Below are 25,976 nucleotides of genomic sequence, written 5' to 3' on the forward strand. Positions count from 1 at the left end.
ACTAAAAAATCTGAAATTTATTGTGGACGACCCCAAGGCAATGAAATGCCATATATGCCCTTGTCATTTAAAGATTATTACATGCTTTTTTTCATAAAGATATATATTTTTTATAAAGTGACCTCACTTTATGGGCTTTGATTAGCAAACTAAACAACTATTAGTCTAAGCACATTGCAAACTTTTATTGGTGTATTCTTTAAAATGCATGTGATTTACTAAAGGGAATAAAACCCATTTCATATCAATAGCAAATCAACATATGAATATCCAGTTCCAATGAATTTGCATTTGACATGTAGTTACTACATGCATGATATGAAGTGCTTGGTTTCACACCACCAGAAAGAAAAGTTAGATAAGTTTATAGCAAATTAGTTCATACACTCCTAGTCAATTTCAGAAATATCTATGACAATAAGATAAGGTCAAGAGAGAACCCATGAAAGCAGAATTAAGAGTTTTAATACTGAGATACCAGTTTCTAAGGAATTTGGAACATATTCATTGGCACCTTCAGCTCAAGAAACAAAACACAACCATTGTAAATTACATTATAACACAAGTTTCTATTCTTTGACTAAACACAACTTGATATAAATGAATTATAATTATTCATAAAGTACAACTAAACACCCCACTCGCATCGCAAGTTTACTCGATTTTATGCAGAAGCAGCCCATTACATGATGGAGAAATTTACATTCTTTAACCATTTAGCTTCTCTCATCAAACATTTAGCATGCCACCAAAGCAATAAAATCTCAGTATCAGCTCCAACATGACCAGCAAGACTTCGCTTTTGATATTTTAGTTTTGTAACCATCAACGGTTTATGTTAACGTTGACCGAGAAGTGATGGCCTGTAGAAAGCTTGACTCTGAGCTATCTCTATCCTTTCACGAGGATCGTTCATAGTTTCATCTTGTAGCGCTTGAAGAATAGCTTGTGAAGGACACTCCCTGAACACAACAAATTTTAAGATTATTTATTTTAGGCTTGCATGAGAGAATAAATGAGAACCTAGAAAAGGTATACACCTAAGTTTCATGGACATAGTAGGCTGAAAACTATAGTTATATTTTGTATTAAGATCAACTTCAATTGAATACATAAAACAAAACTAGCAAAAATGATTTTTCGGTAAGCTAACTCCAAAAAAAAAAAAGTAGAATAATCACAATGTTAAGAAATGAAGCTGAACCTTCTAATCAGTATTTTATAAAGGGTTTTGAGGATGGGACACAGCTCAGCCGGAGCAACGGGTTTCTTCTCCTCAGGATGCAACACACTTAAGCTAGACTGGCTAAGTAGCTCGTAAAATGCACCAACTGCAGAGACTCCCTACAACAGGAAGGAATGAAATAAATAATACTTGACAAACAGCTCCGACAAAATGAAAACATCATGCAATGCAAAAACATTATTGAAACATGTAAAAGTTGGGTCACCGAAATCTAGATGTTCCAGTTACGAAAAGAATAGTTGTGAAAGTGCAAATTAAGAGGCACACCTGAATCATTCCTTTTCCTTTTATGCTGTCACCCATGTCAAGACTCAGTTCTCCCTTGGCCAGCATTTGTCCATACCATGCATTCCGACCCTTTAATAAGGTCACATATGTATCGGCTAACAAAGGACCAGCTAGTTTTTCTGGTTGTTCGGCCAACAGATGAGTAATAAATATCATTTCAGAAGTGCAGTGGGCAAAGTATACTGATTTGCTTGTTGCACTCTCATTTGTTAGAGCTGCTACCATTCCTAAGGAAATAAATGATAATACATCAATAAGAGGTTACATCCATTTTCAAAATATCGATTCAACTAAATTAATTCTACATCAATTTCTTGGAAAATTACCCATTATTTATCATCAGCAGACCAGATAGATAAAATTTTCACACTGAAAAACCTAATAAATGCATATATCTTGGTGCAACTATAATAGGAGGTTACATCGAGAAATCACATGAAGAGTTCTGATTATTCCTTATATTACAATATATACACTCTAGGTCCCTAGTATATCTTACAAGAAGCAACTTCTTAAAGAATATATTTCATTTCCTGATTCTAGCCACCTTTTGAATCTTCAGCTTTTTTTCTTTTTTCTAACCAGAAGTGCACTTGTGGGAAAAAGAACAGTCATGCAGCAATGAAGTACAATTTTAAACGTTCATCACAAGGACCCTGCTTTGAATTTTATGAGGACAAACTTTGGTAACACGGTAAAGTTGCTCTTCAGTGACTTGGATAACATGGGTATGCGTCACAGAATTAGACTCTTACTTTAAGAAAAAAGAATACATATTGACTATTTTGAGACACCGTGGGCGAGAGTCTTCTGCATTGAGTTTGTTATGTCAAAGCACACACACTCTCTAAATGTGTCCAGACATATAAAAAAAGCCACACATCTATGCATACACAAGCAAACTCACATACACCACAAGCACACTAATACCTGTAGGAACATACTCAGATACACTTAACACTCAGACACCACTCATGCATCCATGTAAATCCACGACTTTCATGTTCACAAATGTGTCACATGCACATGCACAGTTGCATGCATGCATGCATGCACACAACAAAACATTGTAGACAACAATAGTACGCACATGTGGCTCGTCAACACATTGATGCAAGCACATAGAAACAGGCACAGATAATCACAATAGTAGATAAATGGAGTATGCAGTTGTACCAACCTGTACCTATGAAGTGATCATGATTTAAGGATGCTCTGAAGCCTATTGAATCCTGAATTTTCAGGGACAATTTAATCACAGTTGGCCCTATTATACAACCTTTCCACTAGCATTTTCAGCTAGCATTTCTCTTTGCCATCTAGAAACCATTGTGAATTAATACATGCCAAACTCTATCCCAATTCACACATTCCCCCTTTGTAAACTGCATCAAATACCTTCCCTGCAGGAGTTATGCCAACAACTTTTCTGGAATGGAAGTAGGACACTTCTGATTCCGCAGCTATTATTTTCTTTGTTGATGCAACTCTTACCTTCTCATATCCTCTTTCCTGGCGCTTGCTTCTCCAAATCCTCAACGAAGCTTTATCTAGGCCCTAACATGTACGGACTTCTATGATCAATCATCTGTTGAACGTCATGGATATCTTAACTAAGGCTTCTCTCATTTCCATCCATGCTAAATATAAACAAATTCTGGTTTCTTTAAGTCTTCTGTTACAAGATTTTTAACTCCTGAACTCTTCCGCAGCAATTGTTTTACATGATGCAATAGACAACATAGTTTATTTATACAACATCTCTATAGATCTGACATGTTTACCATGGCCTCATCTAATATGACACTACTAAGATGGATCTTGACCCCTGTCTCCCTTATCATTGAAATATTTGAATCATCACTAGTACAGAATTCCTACTTATTACATTTCAACTTTATCCTAGAGTATTTATATCGTTGCTTAAGAGAATAAAAATGTTTACAGACAATGTTCTGCTCAAACTGTTCCGAACTCCAAACTTGAACAACCAAAACCAAAAGAATGGAGTAATTTCCATAAAAGCTTGAGATGTCACTTGACTACGATCAATTGTATCCATCAACTAATATTCCACAATTCCATGCAGTACTATTAACATACATACGGGTGCAATTTGCCTGAGTTGTCATAGCAGAATCATTAGAGTAATTTAAGTGGTAGCCTTTTTCCTGTACCTAGTGTAAGCATTGCTTTCCAAGCAGGTTTGCTTTCAGAGCTTCAAATATAAGACCAGTCATGACATGAAACTACATTTGTGCAGAATAGTCATGATATAAACATCAAATTGTACAATCTGAATGTTTCTTGTACCAAAATTTGAGTCTATTAATATCTCATCACTGCCTGTAGAATCTATTAGCCACATTTTAGTGATCATAGTTTCTGTCAAATAGCAGGATGTAATTAGAAAAAGGAAGTTAAGAAAGTGGAAGACAATCAACTGAAAGAAAACAGAAGACCAATCAAACAAGTTTAATACACATATCAAATAATGATGGAAGTTTAACACGGTTTCCTTTTATGGGTGTAAAAGCATTATTGATAATAAAATAAAATTTACCAGCACCAATAGCATAAACATTCTTCAAGCCACCCATCACTTCATGAGTGACTAGATCGCTGTTATCCCACACAATGAAATGTGGCTGCCGCAAGAACTTGGCAAGAGGTTTTCTCCACTTCTCTGCTCCACAGATTCGAGCATTAGCATATTCCTTGTTGTAAATCTCTGAAGCAATGTTTGGACCCCCAAGATAGAGAATGTTCTCGATTGGAACTCCAGCTGCCAATGCACACTCAATCACAGAACTATAAGAAGAAAACAACTTTGCAAACTAACCATCTATCCCATACCTAGACTTGCAGAAAATAAAATAATGTGAATATCCACAAAAAAGAACCTTATAGAAACTGACTGTACATTAGTTAAACTTCAGCTTCCACATAGAGAATGTTAAAATCTCAATTACGTTCACAAAGATAAGTGCATTAACACTATTTGCTTTCTGGAGACACATTTAGCATATTAGCACTATCATTTAGGGACCGAAGGACACATTACCATAGCTGTTAAAGTGATGGTACAAGATGTTTCATTTTTCATTCTGCGTGTCATGGAAGAATAACAAGCTTTTCTATGTTTTCATGTGTATGGTATACATGAATTTTTCTTTTTCTTTTCAATTATTTTCTTCCACTCCTTGCAGAATTGCAGAGACGGAAATTGCAAATGTCACAAATAAAAACAGATGTATCATGATGGAAGCACACAATATATTTGTGAATCTGAGGAGCCTAAGCGCTTATGCATTTGTTTATGCATATAGAAAGAGCAAGGGGAACTCTTACTTGCACATTTGATCATCTGAGTAGGTGTTACTATACGTGGGACAGGATCTAGAGCCGCTTCTATACCCTTTGCAAGAGAGATAATAATTGGAACAGTAATCCTCTCCTTCCAATACCTACTGATATCCTCAAATACCTCCCTAGTCTCCGTAGACGGCAAACCATTAACCACAATATCTGCATCCCACACTGCCTCCTGCAAATTCGTTACAACCTTCAATGGACAAAGTGGGGTATCAATCATGTTTAAGCAAAATCCATCCCTCAATATCTCATCCGCATACAGTGTTCGATCACCGAGCCTTGCCTCCACATACTTCAAGTACGCACATCTTCTGATCAAACGCCTCAAAACATCCTCCCGTGAATTGATAACCTCGAACAAATGCTCCGCTGTGGAACGGTCAACTGATCTGCCAGGCCGTCTCCATATTCTAATCTGAACCTTATCGCGAAGATGACCATATGCATCCTGCAAGAGGGCAGCAAACACGCTGCCCCAGGCACCAGCCCCTACACCAACAATCTTAAGCAGATCACCATCAGTCTTGCCAAGGAGACGGCGGAGCTCATCTAGCCTTTCTTCAGCTCCATTGGAATTGTGACGGGATCCATTCGAGTTGACAGAACTATGATTAATTTCGACAGTGCCAACCATCTTCTTTCGAGCAGCAAACACAGAGAACTTCCAATTCGCTCAAACGACTAATTTGGCAAGTAATAATATTTGCTGAGAGATGGTTTCCAACGGGCAAATGACAGCTCTTCGACGTAGTATCTCAGCCCAAGATATTTTCTACCTCCTGGAGGACAATACAAAAACTTATTCAGCTTAAATACACAAATTTGTCATGGAAAATCACAGTACTAGACAGCCGATCTCTACCACGCTTTCTGACCAAACCAACTGTAGATCTCTCCACAAGGAAACAGCCAAAGATCACAGCTTTCAAGCATAAATCGGTAGTAAAACGCCTCAATCGCCCCACTCCACCTTTGTCTGACCAAATTAAACACCGAAAGGAGCAAAACACTGGCAGTTGCCTTGGTAATTGCCGTCGGGTCTGCTCATCAACCCCACCTAAAAGTATTTAGAAAAGGCAAATAAATACTTCCGTGTCGGAGGCTCCAAAGTTACTGATGACCAATCAGATCTCTCACCCTTTTTCTCCTCAGCTCGTCCAAGTTCCAATCAAGTAAAGCCCGCGCCCGGTAGAGAAAGAGCCAGCATTGTTAGTTGGCACGGCAAAGCGGTGGTTGAGCTCCTTCAAGCTCTCACATAGCTGACGATTACCTGGGACTTACAAGATCCAAACTTGGGCGGGTTTTAATGTGGTGGGAGGGACGAGGGTGGGCGAGGAAGCGAAAATGTGTGATCTATGGATGCAAGAAAAGCTGTTCGGGGTTTCAAGTTGGTGGAGGCATTGAAGGCTTGTGATGTGGCCGACCCTATCAAGCCCATAAATGCGAGCTTCTCCCGTGTTGTGAGAAAGGCGGAGAGTCCTTTTCGTTCGCTGGGGTGGTCATGGGGTCTTCTCAGTTCTCTTTGAACACGAGGGATGTTTGTGGCATTTACATGACAGTAGTTGAGAGAGTACCCTAGGATTCTGGCTGCTAACCAAGGCTCGTCTCCGACTTCATTGATGTACCGAGTTGATTGATGCGGTTGAAATGATCTTGAAGAATTAATTCTTGTACACCCAGTTGGAAGTCGCTGAGCTTATCAAGAACACAATTAATTACATATTAGCTCATATAATTAATTATTTTATATTTTTTAAAATTATTTTAAAATCTCTATATAAATATTTAATCTCAACAAAATCTTTCCTGCTTGATTTTTAATCCTCTAAAATTATCTTCTTAATTTTGCATAAAAATTCTAATATTTTACTTTTGTAAGTATAAGGATTCTAATATAATATTTTAATATATGAAGACTAAGATACTAAATATAATTAATTTAAAAAATAATCCAAGCTCAAGCTCTTTTATAGTCTCTATTCTTTCAAATAAAGTTCTTAAGATTTTTAGGAATATATATAATATTAAAAATTAAAAAGGCCATATATATATATTCACCTAACACAAAGTTGGTACTCTTGAATTTGCACGAAAGTCACCATAACACATGGTGATTCCGATCTAAAGGGAAGAACAAGGACTCTTCTAAGATTACCGAACGCAAAATTTGTGAAACTGGAGGACATTACCCCATCAGGTTGGGCTGTGCAGAGGATCCAAGAGGGGACTCAATTGCTGTAACTTACGAGAGGGTGAGTTAAAAGAGTTTACCCGATGTTATACTTGCTTTGAGATCATTATCATCTCCAACTCATACACGGACGGAGCGACAGACTTGGAAGTGCCCATGCATATCCAAAATCAGATTTTGAACCCTGCAAAACAGATCAGGATGATGACCATAAGATCGATAACAAGATAAGAAAGAAAACGGAAGATGCAAAAGCCTGAGCTACTGCAGAGGACAGAAAGCAGCAGTACCTCTTTGTTCCAAGACTGCATTCAACTGGCTCCACGTCCATGAAGCTTCCATCTCAAACAGGCAGCCTCATGCAGCCAAATCCTTCCAACCTCGTATCCCTGAAACACAGATATCAATAGATTCCAAGCCCATGGAGCATCTCAGAGCAGTAGTTGATCCTGCAAACTTGGCATATTACTGAAATGCAAACATACAAATCCATTCCTGAAGATACAGTTTACGATCCAAACAAGGAGTTCAACTGATCAAACTCCAATACAATATTGTTAAGAGTGCCATATCACTCAATTATGCTGTTTCACATCAGTCGGACACAAAGTGAGACGTAGATATAATTAAGTTTTATCATAAGCAAACAGCTGCAAGCTTCGAGTCTGATGACAGCTCTTCCAACTTAGTGACTACAGTCTCCTTATCTTATCCATCAAATAATTTGTCCTGAATTTCCCTGTTCACCACATCTTTCTTCCTTCGCTGAGAAACCTTTATCATCTGAGTTATTTTATCTCATTTCAGCCAGCTATGTCTCACACTGTTCACCTGAATCTGTTCGGCAGCTCCTGAGATATAAATACAAATCTTTTAAGAAAATCTGAAGGAAACTAAGTAAATGCTAATGTTTAAGCAAAATAGAAAAATATAACAAACCCCTCATATAGTTTTTGAGACGTGAAATCCCCGAGAGCAAGTTCGATCATAGGCGGGGCCAGCACAGGCTCCCCCTGGACCGAATCCAGTGAACGGTTGGCTGATTGCTATTCAGAATCTTCATCAAATTCCTCATCTGACAGCTCATCAAAAGCTCTCAAGTCAAGCTGATAACGAAGAATTCCACCAATGCCACCAAAGCCTCTACAAAATTGAGACCCCTCTTGTGATTTATTAGTAACAAATTCAAGGGTACATCCAAAACGCTTGTATTCATTTGCAAACCACTCCAGCAAAGAAATTTTCTCCTGCACCTCCAGCTCTGCAGAGGTAGCAGAATCCAGAAAGTTATTCTGATCTGTTTCTTGATCCTTCCTCAAATGCTTTATGATGGTCTCCCCACTAGTACTATGCTTAAGGACATATCTGTTTATATCCAAATTCTCCCACACAATTAAGGTCTCAACAGCACCCATCTCAAGAGCTTTCAAGGTGTCTTCCACACCAAAAACATACTTCCCAGTGTCTTGACTTATTTCCTCAAAATACTTACCTATCAATTTTTTTTCCTGTATGAACTTGACATTTGACAGAATCTCAGCAGATAGTTCAATGGCTTGGTTAAAACCGTTTTCACCACCATAAGAGACATCAACCACATTAAGAATTTTAGCCTGTAATCGTTGATCAAACATGTCAGATTGGCTCAACTCTGTTTTAAAATCGGCAGATCCAGCCAAAATCAATCCAGCAACATTAGGCTGACTTGTGGCAGGGTTGATAAAAAATTGTGTTGCAAGCTCGGCAGTCTTGCGGACGTAGTTATGGCGCTTCTCCATCCGAAGGCGAGCAAATCGCAATGCTGATTGCCCTCCTCTCCCATGCTTTTTTGGAAGGTCAACTGTGAACTTGTGAAGCACCTCACGTGTATTTCCACTTAAAGTGCCAAAAAGAGTGCCATTGCCATCCATTACTATGAAACCAAACTTGTCATCAGATTCCAAAAGCTCATTTAATGCCTCTGTATGGAACTTGTTATCACAGAGATAAAGAGATGCATTGATGGGCTTGAACGGCTCAAAATCTATTGTGACCTTCTTTTCTTTTCCATCCTCGGTAACAATTGTTCCTGTGTATAAAACTAGTCCATTTGGAGGAACCTTGTTGTAAAGCTTCAGTCTCTGCTGAGCAGAAGTGATTGCACCTAGGACAGATTGCCGATTGACTCTACTTTTGATATTCGAAGCAGTTCCGTATTCATCACCTAGCATCTTAGTGACTCGAGAAACTTGATCACGAGGTGGCATAATTAGAGAGATCATGCTAGTGCCATTACCTCTAGCTTCTTCCAGAGCCCGGATTAATTTCTTGACCTTCCAGATCTCAATGTTCTTATCTGTTTCAGCCATTTCAATGAATCTAACACAAGAAATAGCTTAGGTAGATCTACCTGAAAAGAATGAATATATGTACATATATATTAAATTTACATGGAAAGTATGCAACAACTATGAACTAACTATGAACTATCAGAGGAACAAAAGGAATCCTATGTCATACGTACATACATGCCACACAGATTGAAACAGCTTAATGAAGGGATGCTGAAAACGCAATTTCATGAACAAAAATAACAGAGTGTATAGCTCTAACAACATTTAAGATTTCAACAAGCACAATAAACATCCACATTTGGTTGAGGAACAGTGACTTCTAGCGCAACCATGGGTAAAAAAATAATTTCAAATTTAGACTAGAAGTAATTGGTCTACAAGCACAGGAAAACTATAAGCTTTCCTTTCAGAAATCATGTATAGCTCTAACATGTTCAAGATTTACAGTAAACACAAGAAACATCCGCATCAGGTCCAAAAACATCGACTAGTAATCTAATCCTTAAGTAAAAAAACTAACTACAATTTTAGACTAAAGTAACTGGTCAGCAAGCATGGGAAAACCATAAGCTTCCCTTCAGAAATCAGGTAAAATGAGTTATACTTTAATCTGACAAACAAAAAAAGAAAGCTAAATCAATAGTGTGAAAGAGGATTATATGACAATTTAAAAGTGAGAGCTTTGAACTGTAAAAGTAGCACAAGAAAAGTACAATGATAAAAAAAGAGAGAAGTAAAATGATTAACGAAAGTAAAACGCCCCCTTTTGCCACAAAACACTAGTAAAATGCACACACCTAATACCTCACGTAGACTATCCCTCATAGCTTATTACTAAAGTACAATTTCAAAAATCACATAATGATAGCGTTAGACCACAAAAGGTCGCAAAAATGAATCTTCCAGACAAAGGTGACCTAGCTATGCATCAATGAAGGAGAAAAGCCCAAAGATGAAACTCCCCTCTGGCCTTATTATAATGGGTATAATTCATTTAACCTACTGATAATAAATTACATAGGTTAAGGCATTCTCAACAATTCAAAATCCACATGCCAAATTTATTCCTAATCGTGACTTTGGGGGCAGGAAAAATTTGGCACCCACATATTGTTAGACTAACATTTGTCACATATCCACCATCTGTATGCCAATTTTACTATCTCAAACTTCCTTCATAAAAAATTTAGATATGAAATCTTGATTTCCAAAATTACATTTCGAAGTACTTATGTACCAAATTAAATTAACATCAACAAAAGATATCTATGGCATGTACGTTATTATCAAGGATAATAAAACATAAAATGTAAAATCAATTGAAAAGGACTGCTAAAGATATTACTCAATTTTCAAATACCAATTTCACGCTCAGTGGATTTGGTCATGAAAAATCAAAAAGATCTTCATTGATCACTTATTTCCACTGAATAATAAAACTAAGATATTTCAAACTTTTACATTTAGAAAATTATTGTCCGTCTAAATTCTTTTGGTTTAATTGTCAAAGTTTCACATGGGAGTAGAACTGGCAGAAGAAGAGGATGAGGAGTACCAACAGAATAAAATAGCAACCCGGAGAAGGAGATGACAGCGACACAGCAAGGTAGAGGAAGTGAAGCAGCAGCAGAATGACAGACAAGTAGAGGTGGAGGGGAGAGAGAAAATGAAAAATATGGCAGCTGCAAGTGACAGTTGCTGAAATTAATAAAAATTGTTGCAGGAACCAAACAGCAAGCTAACTTCTGGGTTTTGGTCCCCCATGGATTGTTCAGCATTTGATAAGGCTCCATAGCAACTGATATGGACTGTATTTTGAACCTTGCTTAGTCATACCTCCAAAAACAAAACACTTATAGAATGTTTATTAAATAATGCATTAAAATAATGTATGCATCTTCCCTTATTTCAATATCATTAACAAGTACTCTTTAAAACATCTGAAAAAATCCAAATCTCTACCTTCTAAATTCTCAGTATGACATTAGAGTCCAAAGATCCAAGTAACAAAATTTTGACTTCAAGTTAAGATTAGCAAGGTTGATGAATCATGCCTAGATCAAGTTTAGAGGTTTGAATATACCAAAGATGTCAAGATAAGTTGAATAGTTTATATGATACAAACATATGCTAGAATCAACAAAGCTAATGAACCATGCCTGAATCAGGATCCAATAATATTCAAAGAGTTGGATGAAGCCAACCTGGATGATGCCAATGGGTCATACCGATGCCACTAGGGATGATGCAGACAAGATATGCATAACGATGGACTCTAAACCCTCAAGAACTCTAGGCACTCAACAAGTGAGCGGAAGATGACCAAACCCAATAGGACTGATCGAGCCACACATGAAAACCTAATCCAGTCACACATGGAAGGGGGAGATTGTTCAAAGATCTGAGATATTAATTTCTGAGATGAGCATTATGATAGGTTTAAGAATAGTCCCGCATTACTAAGACCTAAAAGGAATCAGGCCACATATTCTGAAGTTGACCTATTATATAATAGGTTAAGCTTTTAGGTAGTGTTGATGTTTTCACTAACTTTAATAGGGCAGCAGATGTCCTTTCCCCCAACTTTAGTACTTGAAGTTATCATAAAATACTGTAAACCTTGTATATGGTCACACTTAATCTTTTTTAGCCTCCTTTTATAGCGACAATGAGCCTTCCAAAATTCTACTCATTTTCATAATTTTACCAATCTTTAGGACATGCTGTAAATGCCTTTGGAACTTCCTCACACCACCACCAACTTTCCCTTGACAAACATTCACACCTTTACTCCAAGAACTTCTGTTGATCTTTAATCTTACCGTTACCGGCCATCATAATCCACATGATACTAGCAACATTTCTTTACAAATTTCAAATCCTTTCCTTTCCCAAGATACTCTTAAAAAGCCTCATATTAACACGTTTCAAACTTCACCATCTAGTTCTAGTAAAAAATAAAAAAAAATCCCTTTTTCTTCAATTCTCTAAAACATATTTAGGCAGAACTATAGTAGTTAAATTTTTCATTCCTTTAAAAAGGAACAAGATGCAAAACACCTAGCCTGTGTTGTTTGCTCTTTCTCAAGAGGACCGGTTGTCAGATGTATTTTAAGAAGGACCAGTAGATTAATAAGATCGAGTTAATTCTAATTCGTCAAAAGATGTTAAAGATGGTCAGGATCATCATTTTTATGCCCTAATCTACGACCCTTGTGCCTCTAGCTCTTAGCTCTTCGCACCATCTTGTCAAAGTTAATGAATAGTAGATATCATAGTATCTGACTGAAACCAAGGAGGTAAGTATATTACTCTATTTCGTTAAGATACTCGTCAATTTTTTTTAATCTTCTGGCAACACTTCCAATCAATCATACAATCCGATGACACATGTTGTTTTGTTCCAAAGACAAGAAACACAAACTAGCCAAATCTACTTATTAACCTAATGAATAAAAATAATGATAGTGGCATGTTTTGAGAACCCATAATTTATTCACGGGTAAAAATACAGCTAATAACTCATATAAATAAAGTTAAACCTCAAAAAGAAGCACATAGATTATGATATATCAAAAGTGAGTAAAGCAAATTAAAAAGAAGCCAAAAAGATATTTTTAAATACATATATTGAAGTTACATGTTCTGGTTTCATATGAACATTGATAGTTACAGCTGGAACCACCAAAATCTGATCAGAACCTACCAGATTAGATGGCAACTAGAAATGGAAAGTCAAATCTAACGAAAACTCTTTCCCAAAAAGAACAAAGGTATCTTTCCAGGTGAAGTTTATGCATGCACAAGCATGAAGATCCATTAATTACTCGGAGAAAGTTGCGTTAATTTCTAGACTACATGAACCACCAGTCATAAACCTTCGCTAAATTTTACACCAGACCGCACGAACATGCTTGTGAGTTCCTAGTTACATACAAACATATCCAAGGTGTCCTAATTAACCACACATCATAATAATTAATTCAAGAAAACGTTTAGATCTACAAATCAAAACAATCTATTAGAAGAAAATCATCGGAACCCTAATCTCTGCCAATAGATCAATATTTTCTGCTAAGATTTACAATCATCTTTGCATAAACGCATGTTGCATCCATGGTAAGTAAACTTCAACAGAGACAATCAAGTGACCGTCGCATGATCTACAACCAAAAAATATCATTCAACAGATTCCATCACGAACAAGAAAAGGGAGATGAGAAAAGCGAATCTTCGAAAAAGACACGACATCTGGGTTATTCTCCCATATGCTAAGGCGGAACGATACAACAGCACAAGTTATTACAACAGATCACGGATGAGAACATATATACGATTAAAATCAACCGTAAAAGGATCGATTTCAGATCAGGAAAAGCCGATCGAAACCCCGAATCTTTTTCTCAAAAGGAACAAAGGGAGGGAGATCGACCTCAACGGCAGCGTGCGGGAATGGAGGATCCCAAAAGCCGAAGCGGTGAGAAGCTCTTCGTTTTGAGGCGGTAATGTCACAGGGGAAAGGGATATCTAGGCAGTGGCTCTCTCTCCTCAGCCATTAAGATCACACGATCACACGGCTGTCAAAGCCTCGTACGTTTTTCATGTGAAACAAAACTTATGTAGCCCTACGCGACACGTGGGAGTCGTCGGTGGATGTGGATTCCCCATTTTACCCCCACAGCCCCGCGCGTAAAATCGCACGCGTAAATCTTTCATGTCTCTCAAGGCGTACATGATAACATCGTGGTCACCGTAATTAAGGGTATATAAGTAGATTGCAGATCTCTGTCAAGAAGTCGCTTGGAATAGTGTTTGTTCACATGAAGAAAGCATTAATAATATGAATATATAGATTGGGTCTCATGTAGAGTCTTAAATTGAAAGTTAAGATGTTGCCATCCATAAGCGTATGATACTTACAGCACCATGAGAGCTTAATACTTACATGTGAAGCAGACATTGTACTCCCTCCGTGGAAACCTTGGAATGCCACAACTCAGTAGAAATTGCCATTGAACTCTCACCAAGAACGCTGCAAAGACAAGCGGTAATCTCACTCTTCCCATTGTTGGTGTAAACAACTTTAAGTCGTGGCTTTGGGGCCGACGCGACTTGGTTCGGGTCCGGATGATGAGGGATCTCCCTGGGACATTCCTCGAGACTGCTGAGGTGGTTGATTACGGTGGTCCGATCAGGACGGGGTCGCTATTCCCTCCGGAAAAGAACTTCTCGCCTGTGCGTCTAGTGGATGACCTTCGCCTTCGCACCTGCACACAGGTCAGGTCAGAGAGCTCGGCCCGACCCCTCCGACGATCAAGTTAGTAGATAGTTGTAAGGGATTTTTTTAGCTAAGTTCCATCCTCTTCCTCGGAGCGTGAGCGTTTTTATAGTGAGAATTACCGTTGCATGATGTGCCTGCCCGCAGGGAGTAGGATCGTACTTCTGGTAGCGCCTGATATTGCCGTTAGCGTAGCGTGGGGAATCGAGCCTGAGCAGGGTGTTAATGTGCTTTGGTAGGCGTTCCGGTCCGCTTTGACCATGTGTCTCATCAGGTCAACAAAGGCATGAGGCGTCATCTGGGGCAGCTGATGTCACGCGAGTCTTATCGCAATTATTACCCTCATCATATTCCCCCCCCCGAAGGAAGCTATGCGTCGGTTGCTGTAAGGGGTTTCCGAGGCATGACTTTGGCTTTAAGAAACTGTCCTTGCCATGTGTTTGTCGGTTCGTTGCCAGGGGTGTGGGAATCGTGGAGTTTAGTAACTAAGGAGGGTTGGATGTGCAGCGATGACCCTGGGTAGTGTGCGGCCGAGGAGCACAACTCAGGCGGGCAGGCTGCGTAGAGGTAGTGGGCTCGGGCAACATACAACCGAGGAGCATGACTCAGGCGAGCAGGTCGCACAGAGGTAGTGGTCTCGGGCGACACGTAGCCGAGGAGCACGACTCAGGCGGGCAGGCCGCGCGAGCGTTGTCTCGGGCAACATGCGGTCAAGGAGCACGGTGCAGGCGGGCAGGCCACGCAGGCGTGGTCTCGGGGAACATGCGACCGAGGAGCACGGCGCAGGCGGGCTGGCCGCGCAGGCGTGGTCTCGGGGGACACAACTCAGGAGGGCAGGGCGCGTTGAGGTGGACTCGAGCAGTCTGCGACCGAGCTGTGTAGATACCAAAGGGGGTTAGGCCGGAGCTAACCGCGAGCCGGGAGGCGGTCAGGTAGATACTAAGCCTTCACTCGGAAGAGACTGAGGCAGGGCCTATATTCCTTTTACGAGGACTACATCGAATAGCCACCGCGGGTGTTTGACTTCTTCTATGGAGCCCGCTGCCAAAAGTCGCTCCTTCTCCTCATGGCCACTTAGGCCTCCGTCACGATGTACTGGTTAGCCCGCTGGAGCATATCTGATACTGTGGTGGGGGGTCGCTCCACGAGGGACTAGAAGAATCTGGAAGGTCGCAGGCCTGTCATAAATGCCTGCACTAACAGAGAGGGATGAGCGTCCGGCAACCCCCAGATTTATGTTGTAAAGCGATTCACAAAATGGGAGAGGGGCTCATCCTCCCTTTGGTTGAGTCCGAGGAGCAGTGCAACGGACGGCTTTGGCCGGGCGTAGGCCAAGAAGTTAAGCTTGAAGTCTTCGACGAGCTGATCAAAGGAGGCGATCGTCCCGGTCTTCAGACAACTGTACCATGTGCGGGCTAGCCCCTTCAGAGTCGTGGGAAACGCCCTACACATCAAAGCATCAGAGGTTCCGTATAGTGCCATTTGGGCACAAAAAGCGGCTACGTGGTCCGTTGGGTCGGTGGAGCCGTCATATGCGTCCAAAGATGGGAGCCGAAAATTCGGGGGAACCGTCTGATCTTGTATCTCGGGCGCGAACGGAGACCCTTGGTGTGCGTCCTCCCCGAGCTCTCCCTTTGACCTGCGAACCTCCTTCTCCACTTCATCGAGCCGCTGACTAACAAAGCATAGCTGGGCTCGCTGGGCTCGCCATTTGGGCACGGAAAGCGACTACGTGGTCCGTTGGGTCGGTGGAGCCGTCATATGCGTCCAAAGAGGGGAGCCGGAAATTCGGGGGAACCGTCTGATCTTGTATCTCGGGCGCGAACAGAGACCCTTGGTGTGCGTCCTCCCCGAGCTCTCCCTTTGACCTGCGAACCTCCTTCTCCACTTCGTCGAGCCGCTGACTAACAAAGCATAGCTGGGCTCGCAGGGAGTCCGTTGAATCCTAAGATAATGCCTCGGGTTCCGGGCGACCGCTCGGGTTTTCCATCACTCGATCCCTGAGTGGGGTCGATCGGACCCGAGGCGAAGTGGGGAGCTCCGGAAGTGGCGTGCAGGCCCGAACGGGCGGCTCCTGTTGCCGTAGTGGTTGGATTGCAGGCGGGTGCGCCGATTGAGAAACGAGCGGGATAATGGTTTGCACCATACCCGTCAGAGCTCGGACTTGATGAGCGAGGTCTAGAAAGGCTTCGGACGACACGGGCGACGGGTCGGCTGGGGCACCTTCAGGCGGCGACCGGCCCGGGTCGTTGAATATCCGCCAATAGCACTCTGAGGTCATGATAGGGTGTTCATCACGAGGTTCTCCACGCGGGGGGTGTCCCCCCGGAGCTCCGATCGGGTGTAACCCCTCTGCTGCGGGTTCATCTGAGTCGATCTGCCGATCCCTCGACATTTAGCCCCTCCTTCTAGCACCAAAATGTTGGTATAAACAACTTTAAGCCGTGGCCTCGGGGCCGACGCGGCTTGGTTCGGGTACGGATGATGGGGGATCTCTCTGGGACGTTCCTCGAGACTGCTGAGGTGGCCGATTATGGTGGTCCGATCGGGATGCGGTCGCTATTCCCTCAGGGAAAGAACTCCTCGCCTATGCGTCTAGTGGGTGACCTCCGCCTTCGCACCTGCACAAAGGTCAGGTCGGGGAGCTCGGCCCGACCCCTCCGACGATCAAGTTAGTGGATAGTCGCAGGGGTTTTTTTAGCTAAGCTCCATCCTCTTCCTCGGAGCGCGAGAGTTTTTATAGTGAGAATTACCGTTGCATGATGTGCCTGCCCGTAGGGAGCAGGATCGTACTTCTGATAGCGTCTGACATTGCTGTTGGCGTGGCGTGGGGAATCGAGCCTGAGTAGGGTATTAATGTGCCTTGGTAGGTGTTTTGATCTGCTTTGACCAGGTGCCTCATCAGGTCAACAGAGACGTGAGGCGTGGTGCAATCTGCGGTGTCCTATTGGAAGCATTTCGTCGAGCAATAAACAGTCATATACAGAAAAGGGTTCCACTGCCATATATATACCCATCAAATTCCTTCTCTCTTCCAAAGTGAAGTGTTAGTAATAATAATAATATGCTGCGCAGGGCCTCGAAGTTTAAAGATAAACGAAGCCGACCTCGGAAGCCCGCTCGAGATCGAACGCCAATCCCTCTTCTGGAGGAGCTCAAATCCACCGCCGACCCTGCCGCCGCCCTCCGCCGCCTCCAGGACGCCGACCCCGACGTCCTCAGCTACCCCGTCTGCTCCTCGCTCCTCTACCGCCTCGCGAAGGCGCGCCTTCTTCCGGAGCTCAACTCCCTCCTCGCCCTCCTCCGCGCCCACCGCATCCCCTGCAAGGAAGCCGCTTTCAACTCCCTAATCCGCCGCCTCGGCCGCGCTGGTCTCCCCGACAGGGCACTCGCCCTCTTCCTCGACCTTCCTTCCTTCGACTGCCCCTCCGCCCCCTCCCTCCAATCCCTCAACTCCGCGCTCGCCGCCCTCGTCGATAACCGCCGGCTCGACCAGGCCAGGGCCTTGCTCGGCCGGTGCGCAGACTTTGGCATCCGCCCCAATGCCGTCTCGTACAACATACTCCTGCATGGCTGCTGCGAGAACGAAGGATCGGGCAGCGCGCGTCTCCTGTTCGATGAAATGCTCGCGAGGAGAGTTCGGCCTACGGTCGTGAGTTACAATGTGCTCATCGGCTACTCGTGTAGAAACGGCGACTCGGTAACCGGCATGAGATTAAAGGAGGAGATGGTGAAGAAGGGGATTCAGCCGAACGCCATCACCTATGCCTTGTTGATGGAAGGACTGTGCTCGGAGGGGAAGTATGATGCGGCGAGGAAGTTGATGTTCGACATGGAGTACCAGGGCTGCAAGACGACGCTGGTGAACTACGGCGTCCTGATGAGCGATCGCGGGAGGAGAGGTGATTTCGACAGGATAAGGGAGCTGCTAGCGGAGATGAATAGGAGGAAGCTGAAGCCCGACGTGGTGATCTACGGCATCTTGATCAACTACTTGTGCGTCGCAGGGAGAACCGCGGAAGCGTACAAGGTGTTGGTGGAGATGCAGATCAAAGGCTGCGAGCCAAATGCAGCGACGTACCGCATGATGGTGGATGGCTTCTGCAGGGCTGGGGAGTTTGAGAAGGCAGTGGGGGTCTTGAATGCGATGCTGGCGAGCAAGCATTCCCCCCGCGCCGAGAGCTTTAGGTGTTTGATACTGGGGCTGTGTGAGAGTGGGAAGCTGGAGGAGGCTTGCTTTGTTTTGGAGGAGATGATAAAAAGGAAGATGGGTTTGGATGTAGAGGGGTGGAAAGCTTTGGCTGAGGCCACCATAGGTGGCAATTGTGTTCTTGAGGATCAACTTCTGAGTCAGCTAATCTTTCAGTCTCCCTGATGAAGATTAAAAGTTGGAGTCATTGCTTATTATTCTTTGTATGGAACTTTCAGAGAGATGATGAGTAACAGACAACCACATAATATTATCATTTGATGTAAAATTGAGAGGAAGCAAATAGATTAGCTGGAATTTTGGCCTATATAACATAAATGCTGCTAATAGCACAACCATTTATCACTTGAAATTTCCCTTTCATTGTTACATTTTGGTTCCCTCTTGAAATCTTACACTTTACTACAGTCAAACTCTAAAAAGTGATGAGCAATTACACTGATATTTAGGTACAGTAACACCAAAATGTTCTCTTTGAAGCTTCAAATCTTCAATCCAATAGAAAGAGCTGAAAGGATGGTTTTATATATGTTCAGCATACCCAAAACTCTTGATAACTGCCAGAGCCTTTTTTTTCTGAATCATAAATCCTTCCTCCTGGTGGAAACATATGAACACGATTGGTTATGCATGCAAACAGCAAAAAGGTAACTAAGACTGGAAAAAGAAGTCTTTTAGGTAGGGTCGATGCTACACATAATACCAAGAATCGATAGACTATTACAATGAGTAATTATCTCGGTTTGGTTAAGTAGAATTGCGTCTAGCGCAATGGCAGAGGCACGTCATCGCACATTATTGGCCTTTACAAAGAAGCAACGGATAAATAGAACACTTGCTACATGCGTAGTTACGGCAGCATAGGAGCAAAGGCAGCATCATGTAAATATTTTAATCAAAAGACTGACATACCTCTTGACATCATCAATAGCAGAAAGGCAATAGCTCCGAAATCCTGATTTAGGCAAACTGAATTTTGTTTGTTTAACAGGTAATGCTTTCATTCCTGCTTCATCTATGCTTGTTTCAAGGCCACAAACATGGCACAGGTCCTCCAGCTCAGACTCCTAAATGATCAAAACACAGAGCATTAGATCTGCAGTTGAAACAATGGTTACCATTTTCGCCTTCCCTGGTTAATGGTAGTGTTTGATGTCACATTAATTTTGAATAGCCAACTTTACCAATTTTCTATTATTCTTATTTTTGCTATACTTAACAATCACATTCAATGGGAGAACAACCAAAGTACCTTGATCATCAGGATTTTTGATAGATGCATCAATGGGTAAGGATGAAGCTTGTACCCACTGTAATTGACATGTGAGATTGCTTGTGCACGAATCTGTATTAGAGAAGTATGCAAACTGTAACTTCTCCAGTAATTAGAAAACTTGCCAATGAAAAATAAACTGAAGTTACAAAAAACCAATCATAGGCATATTTAAGTCATGAAGTTTTACCTTAAGTCTTCAGAGCTATCATTACTAACCTTACATTGACATTCCTAATTAAACTTTAAAAATGCTATTTTCTTGAATCTCTTGAAGTAATTTCCCATGAAGTGAACAACTAGCTGAAATGCCCCAACTACCCAGGTCCGCTACATGAATCTTTTTACACCATTGAGCTCTATATAAGAATATATTTAATTAAATTTAGTCATTGATACGTATTATCATTGCTTCTATTAAAGTTTTTCTCAAATCTCACTCTTCCTTTTTCGGACCAATTATATATTACCTTCTGTACTTAGACCATATTAGCATCATGATCACTATACTTAAAAAATTTACATTGAGATTTTTATAATTCTAAAAATAAAACAAATAGCCCTAATTACCATAACGTCATCGACTACATTTATGGGAAACACACCACGTGCTAGATTGGCATGAAAATGATGGGTAAAAAGATAATTTTAATATTATCGGAATGCCCTACCACCTGGTCCACCTCTCACTATGTCATCGAGATGCTCAGGGTGTGGTCATCCTGCCTGGGTCTTGGCATGGTGAGAGCGACTGCCACCGAGATACTCAGAGCGTGATCGTCGTCCCGCCAAGCTCCTAGTGTCACAAGGGCGCGGCCCCTCCTCGCCACCAAGGTCACCCTCCTCGGCCCCTCCTAGCAGTCGTGTAGCCTAGCACCCGCTACGACATCCCATTAGTGCCACCTTAGGTGTCTGCGGCGCCCACATGATCAGCAGCCAAGCCATATTCCTCCTTGAAGCTTCCCTCTACTTGTCCCTTTATATGACACTACTCTTGTGGCTCGCCATTGGAGCTCATTGCCTTCATCCTCTTCTAGGTGGACCAGCTCGTGTTGCTGTGGAAGGGGATGCATGGCATCAAATCGTAACAGAAGGCCAGGATGCCTTACCACCGAGATGCTTAATGCTTGCTGACAAAAGGGAGAGTGCTACGGAAGCAGCGTTAGGATGCTCTCCCCCTTTCGTCAGCAAGCGTTGGGCATGCTAACTTCTGTAGCGATTTGATGTCATGCATCCCCTTCCATAGTAGCACAAGTTGGGCCACCTAGAAGAGGACGAAGGCGGTAAGCTCCAACGGCAAGGTGGTGAGCCATGGGAGCAGTGTCACGTAAGGGGATAAGCGGAAGGAAGCCGAGAGGAGGTAGACAGCCTGGCCATCGATCCGAGTCTCGATGTCGAACCAAGCATAGGCGACGAGTGTGCGGAGGAGGACGACGTGGGCGTCGCTGACGCCGAAGGTGACGTCACGAGGACCAAGAATGAGACGTCGTAGCGGAAGCTAGGCTACATGGCTACAAGGAGGGGCTCAAGGATGACCTTGGTGGCAAGGAGGGGTCGCGCTCTTGCCACACCATGAGCCAGGCAAGACAACGACCACACCCTGAGCATCACGATAGCAGTCGCTCTCGCTACGCCAGGAGCCAGGCAGGACGATAACCACGCCTTGAGCATCCAGGTGACGTAGCGAGAGGCGGCCCAGGTGGCAGGGCATCTCGACAATATTGAAATTATCTTTTTGCCCATCATTTTCGTGTCGATCCAACACGTGGTGTCACGTGTTGTGTTTACCATCAATGTAGCTAGCGGCGTTAGGACAAATGAAACTATTTGTTTCACTTTCATAATTATAGGGATTCCAATGTAATTTCTTTAGGTACAGAGACCGCGATGCTAATAGGATCCAAGTACAAGAGATAATATGTAATTAGCCCTCCTTTTCCCATACCACTAGTTCTAATCAACTTGTCTATGTATGTCATCTTAGACTATTCTTTCATTATATCCTCATTTGATTTTTTGATACCTAATTGTTCACAGAGAAAAACATTCCTCGTTCTTTTCTATTAACTCCACACATCCCCTCAAGAATCTCGACATTCTCATCCCAACTATTTAACCCTTTTTTGTATATAAGTTTCTTGACTGTCCAACATTCTACTTCATGAAACATGACTACCCATACAACTATCTTATAAAATGCCTTTTTTTAAGCTAAATCACTCAAAATATAGAGGAAGGCTTGTACTTAAGTAACTTGCAAAATAACTGAAATTTTCCTTTTTCATATTTTATGAATTTCTAATCGACCAATTATAAGAATATTTAAATCAACAAGTTTTATTCCAAGTCTTCAATGTTCGCATAATAAACCTTAGTTCACCAGCATTTCTAGAAAGAAAAAATATTCAAATATTATTTGTTTGAATATCTTGAAATGGTTTCCCAAGAAAGGTCATTTTGTAACTTTATCATGGCATAAGCCTCCCACCGATGAGGATATGCAACCTTACTCTTACAAGAAGAGAGATTCTGAAACTTAAACCCTAGATATCCAGATAGGAATGGAACACAACTTTATCATACCACTAATGCTCGCCTCCTTATCATAAAAAGAGAACAATTGAAAGATAAGGTAGCAACTAAAAGAAATATGGAGCAATGAAATATAATACTTTTGCTTCTTCCTATGTGTGTACTTTGATGGTCTTCTGGAAAACAAACATAAAGCTGAAAATAAGAAAATAACTTTTCAAAAAACATATCTTTTCCCATGTTTTAATTAAAGGAGATATTCTGGAAAGTGTTTATGCACTTCAATAATTTTTTTAGTGCATGCTAAAGTGGTCTATTGCAAACCACAGAGAGTAAATGATAAACACACAACTCTAGATGGCAGAACAGCAAGGCCTATAAAAACAGTGGATTACAAGAAAACAACCTCATCGAGAAAAGGTTCCACAAGACACAACTGCAGGTCTGTTGCTTCAGCTCCCAGGCTACAAAAGAAACGCTTGTAGTTGCCCATTTGAGAGTACCTATGAGAAAGTGGAAAACAGACCAAGAGTAAAAATTCTAATAAAAAGAAAAGGAAAAACATCAATCAAGCTACTGAAACATAGGGGAGCATCAATAATATAAGAATGAAGATCTAATGAGAAAGTAATATGACTTGTACCTAATTTTAAGCTAAGTTTACCTAATCAAAGCCCTCGCAAAGTGCATGTTCTTTGATTGAAGAATTGGAAGAGATAGTTGGCGATACCATAAAGAAAGTGAATCACCCTGTTGAACAAATAGAACAGCAGTGATGTGGTCCTGTACTCTGATGAGTGCAACATTGACGTGGAAAAAGAAATGATATATACACGGAGAAGCCAGAAACTGACCATTTTTGGGATCTTACCCCCTAGATGCAGAAGTACAAAAAATGAGTAAAACTCAGCTTCATTCGTGTGTAGTGACCTCGATAATCTATTAAGATCGTACAACTTGAAAAGAGTAAGGAGGCATTTCATCAGTTGTTCAATGTTGAGGTGGCACAATGAAGATAAGTCAGACTTCCCCCAACACATGGCAAGTCTATTGTGTGACACAACGTGAAACTTGACCTGAAAGAATTTTGTGGATATCAAATGATCAGCACATTCCTTATATGCTTAATGGAAGACTTTAAAGAAGATGACATGAAAAGTTTTAGTAGATAATAAACCTCGAATAAGTCATCTATTCCAAGTCAAAAAAGATGGCATTTCAAGAAGGAAACACTGATAAAAAGGTAAGGTTGAAAACAGATGTAAATATTTTTCTTGGTATTTTCATAAGTCATATTATCCTAACACAGTAAATCTTAGTTTCGTACAAGAAGGAAACATGGAAAAGTTATTGATTAGAACAAATGAGACATAAATAACAATGCATCATGTTCTCTAGTAACGGCATACATTGCAGAACTTCAAAAGGCAAATTTCTGGTTTTAAAGAAGTTCACAAGTTCTATTTAGCTATTCCAGATAAAGCATTATCAGATTAGCAATGACTAATGAATGGTTTCTGAGAACAGCCAGAAAAGCATCTGCTTATTTACACTTAATTTAAATCACCTTAGTCCACTTTTTGATAGGACCTATATTGTTAACATGTTTGTTTAAATAACCAGAACGAAATTTGTAAATCAATGGCCAGATAAATAGTATTTATATTCTGTATCTTCACCAATGACCAACAGAACTGAAGATTCAAGATTAATAGCAGTGCTTCAGCAAAAACCCTTGGAAACAACAGAAGAAATTGGCAAATGCATGAGAGATTTCAAATATTAACCCTGAAACTATTAGTACATGCATGTTGTAATGAACTTGTACCATTTCCTCATACATAGAAATTGCTTGGTCATCAATAATGTTCTGCATACTGAGATCTTGTCGAATGGACCTTGTTCTATCAAAAACAAAGTCATGAACAACTTCAAATGGATGCTCTTCAGAGTTCACCAAGTTTATAAGATGTTTCAATGTTCTCTGTAACACTGGAGGAGACCGTATATCTGATTCCTGTATGTCTACAGTGGAGATAGTTCTGCAAAACTAAAATAATAAAAATGGTCAAAGATATCTACAAGAGACTAAAAGTTAGATTACAAAAAATTATCAGATTTAGGAGAAAGAAAAGGTTGCAATTTCATCTAAAAGCCTAATATGCTGAACTGAGTCATGTGAATAAATAGATTGCTGTGCTTGGCAACGATGAAAACAGCAAATAGACTCATTACATAGATTACGAAGATCCCGATAGTTATATACACTGATTTTATAGTGTAAGCTGTACACACAAAGATGTCAAAGATACTATGGTACAAGACAGGACAATGCTTAGAAGTCACTACATGTTGAGATTTAGTGAAAAATATCAATCAAAAGGTTACTTCAAAATTTCTAAATTTCAATATGAACATCTTCATAATTATATCACAATTCATCTCCTAAGATCTGCAAAGAAGATAGTCGAGACAAGTTCAAATTTTCTAACAATATTAAAGTTAGAAAGCCGAACCACTTTCTAATAATCGTTTGTAGTTTTCACTTGTTACAAAACTGCAAATGAAATATACAGCAGATTCTAATCTTTACCTTCTTCACAGCAAGATGGGGAGAAGTTCTTGCAGGATTTCCATTCAATCTCTCAAACACTGACAAATCTCTGAGCCTCTCGCGCTGAGCTCTCTCCTTCGCTACAATAGCAACAGGCTAAAAAATTTCAACTATTCGATTCAAACCCTCGGCGAAACAAAAGGTGGCTTCAAATCCAACAATAAATCGAGCAACAGATGAGGTAGACTGAGCCGCACCTGGGCACATATCGGGGCAGGTCCCGACCAAGTAGGGGGAATTTGGCGACCGGAGATTGTCGTCATCATCAAGGTGGGGATTACTCCTTTCCCGGATTGCTTCAGCGGAGGTTTCTTTAGGATCCCTGGCGGGACAAGATCTCATGGGTTTCCATATGGAAGACGAAGGATCTAGGGCTTTCCTCGCCGGCCGAAGCCCAAATCCTCGGTCTCTGACCGTCCTCTCCTCCATGGCTTCCCCGTCCTTTTTTCCTCTCCGATTTCCGAATCCGATCACCAATGAGGCGCATCACACATATACGGCGGAACGTCTTCGCTATTAAAAATGTTACACGTGGCGGATTTAATCTCCGTTGATTTATCTCACCCATGTAACACTTCGGTCGCTTGCGGGTTGTGATCAGAACAGGAAACCATATCCGTAATGATCGGAACAGAA

General features: G+C 41.4%; 4 protein-coding genes and 1 long non-coding RNA gene across 7 annotated transcripts; 1 reads left to right on the forward strand and 4 right to left on the reverse strand.

Annotated features, from left to right (window-relative positions):
* Positions 1 to 566: 566 nt before the first annotated feature.
* Positions 567 to 6,424, reverse strand: LOC135644031 (probable glycerol-3-phosphate dehydrogenase [NAD(+)] 1, cytosolic). 2 transcript variants are annotated; one of them, XM_065161400.1, is made up of 7 exons: positions 6,047 to 6,424; positions 5,772 to 5,966; positions 4,886 to 5,688; positions 4,098 to 4,319; positions 1,514 to 1,761; positions 1,205 to 1,344; positions 567 to 962 (listed from the first exon to the last, which is right to left on the reverse strand). In XM_065161400.1, exons 3-7 carry the CDS (start codon positions 5,541 to 5,543, stop codon positions 839 to 841), a joined length of 1,392 nt encoding a protein of 463 aa, XP_065017472.1. In that variant the 5' UTR covers positions 5,544 to 5,688; positions 5,772 to 5,966; positions 6,047 to 6,424; the 3' UTR covers positions 567 to 838. The 2 variants fall into 2 exon arrangements, with proteins under 2 accessions (XP_065017472.1, XP_065017473.1); XM_065161401.1 differs by having other exon boundaries at positions 5,775 to 6,424.
* Positions 6,425 to 6,463: 39 nt separating this feature from the next.
* LOC135644032 (uncharacterized) lies at positions 6,464 to 7,520 on the reverse strand. Its single transcript, XR_010498411.1, has 3 exons — positions 7,391 to 7,520; positions 7,181 to 7,284; positions 6,464 to 6,599 (listed from the first exon to the last, which is right to left on the reverse strand). It is a non-coding gene; the product is annotated as an uncharacterized LOC135644032 (long non-coding RNA).
* Positions 7,521 to 7,543: 23 nt separating this feature from the next.
* On the reverse strand, positions 7,544 to 14,001 carry LOC103993398 (eukaryotic peptide chain release factor subunit 1-3). Its single transcript, XM_009413446.3, has 3 exons — positions 13,866 to 14,001; positions 8,040 to 9,489; positions 7,544 to 7,951 (listed from the first exon to the last, which is right to left on the reverse strand). Exon 2 carries the CDS (start codon positions 9,446 to 9,448, stop codon positions 8,147 to 8,149), a length of 1,302 nt encoding a protein of 433 aa, XP_009411721.2. The 5' UTR covers positions 9,449 to 9,489; positions 13,866 to 14,001; the 3' UTR covers positions 7,544 to 7,951; positions 8,040 to 8,146.
* Positions 14,002 to 17,737: 3,736 nt separating this feature from the next.
* LOC135644070 (pentatricopeptide repeat-containing protein At1g07740, mitochondrial-like) lies at positions 17,738 to 19,108 on the forward strand. Its single transcript, XM_065161490.1, has one exon. It carries the CDS (start codon positions 17,776 to 17,778, stop codon positions 19,084 to 19,086), a length of 1,311 nt encoding a protein of 436 aa, XP_065017562.1. The 5' UTR covers positions 17,738 to 17,775; the 3' UTR covers positions 19,087 to 19,108.
* Positions 19,109 to 19,230: 122 nt separating this feature from the next.
* Positions 19,231 to 25,949, reverse strand: LOC135644071 (SAC3 family protein C-like). Of its 2 annotated transcripts, none has more exons than XM_065161491.1 (9): positions 25,538 to 25,949; positions 25,320 to 25,420; positions 24,555 to 24,776; positions 23,581 to 23,802; positions 23,391 to 23,476; positions 23,133 to 23,229; positions 20,174 to 20,266; positions 19,834 to 19,988; positions 19,231 to 19,518 (listed from the first exon to the last, which is right to left on the reverse strand). In XM_065161491.1, exons 1-9 carry the CDS (start codon positions 25,767 to 25,769, stop codon positions 19,503 to 19,505), a joined length of 1,224 nt encoding a protein of 407 aa, XP_065017563.1. In that variant the 5' UTR covers positions 25,770 to 25,949; the 3' UTR covers positions 19,231 to 19,502. The 2 variants fall into 2 exon arrangements, with proteins under 2 accessions (XP_065017563.1, XP_065017564.1); XM_065161492.1 differs by having other exon boundaries at positions 25,320 to 25,415; positions 25,538 to 25,742.
* Positions 25,950 to 25,976: the final 27 nt, after the last annotated feature.

Source organism: Musa acuminata, chromosome BXJ3-8, assembly GCF_036884655.1.
Source record: "Musa acuminata AAA Group cultivar baxijiao chromosome BXJ3-8, Cavendish_Baxijiao_AAA, whole genome shotgun sequence".
In the NCBI taxonomy this organism is placed as follows: domain Eukaryota; kingdom Viridiplantae; phylum Streptophyta; class Magnoliopsida; order Zingiberales; family Musaceae; genus Musa; species Musa acuminata.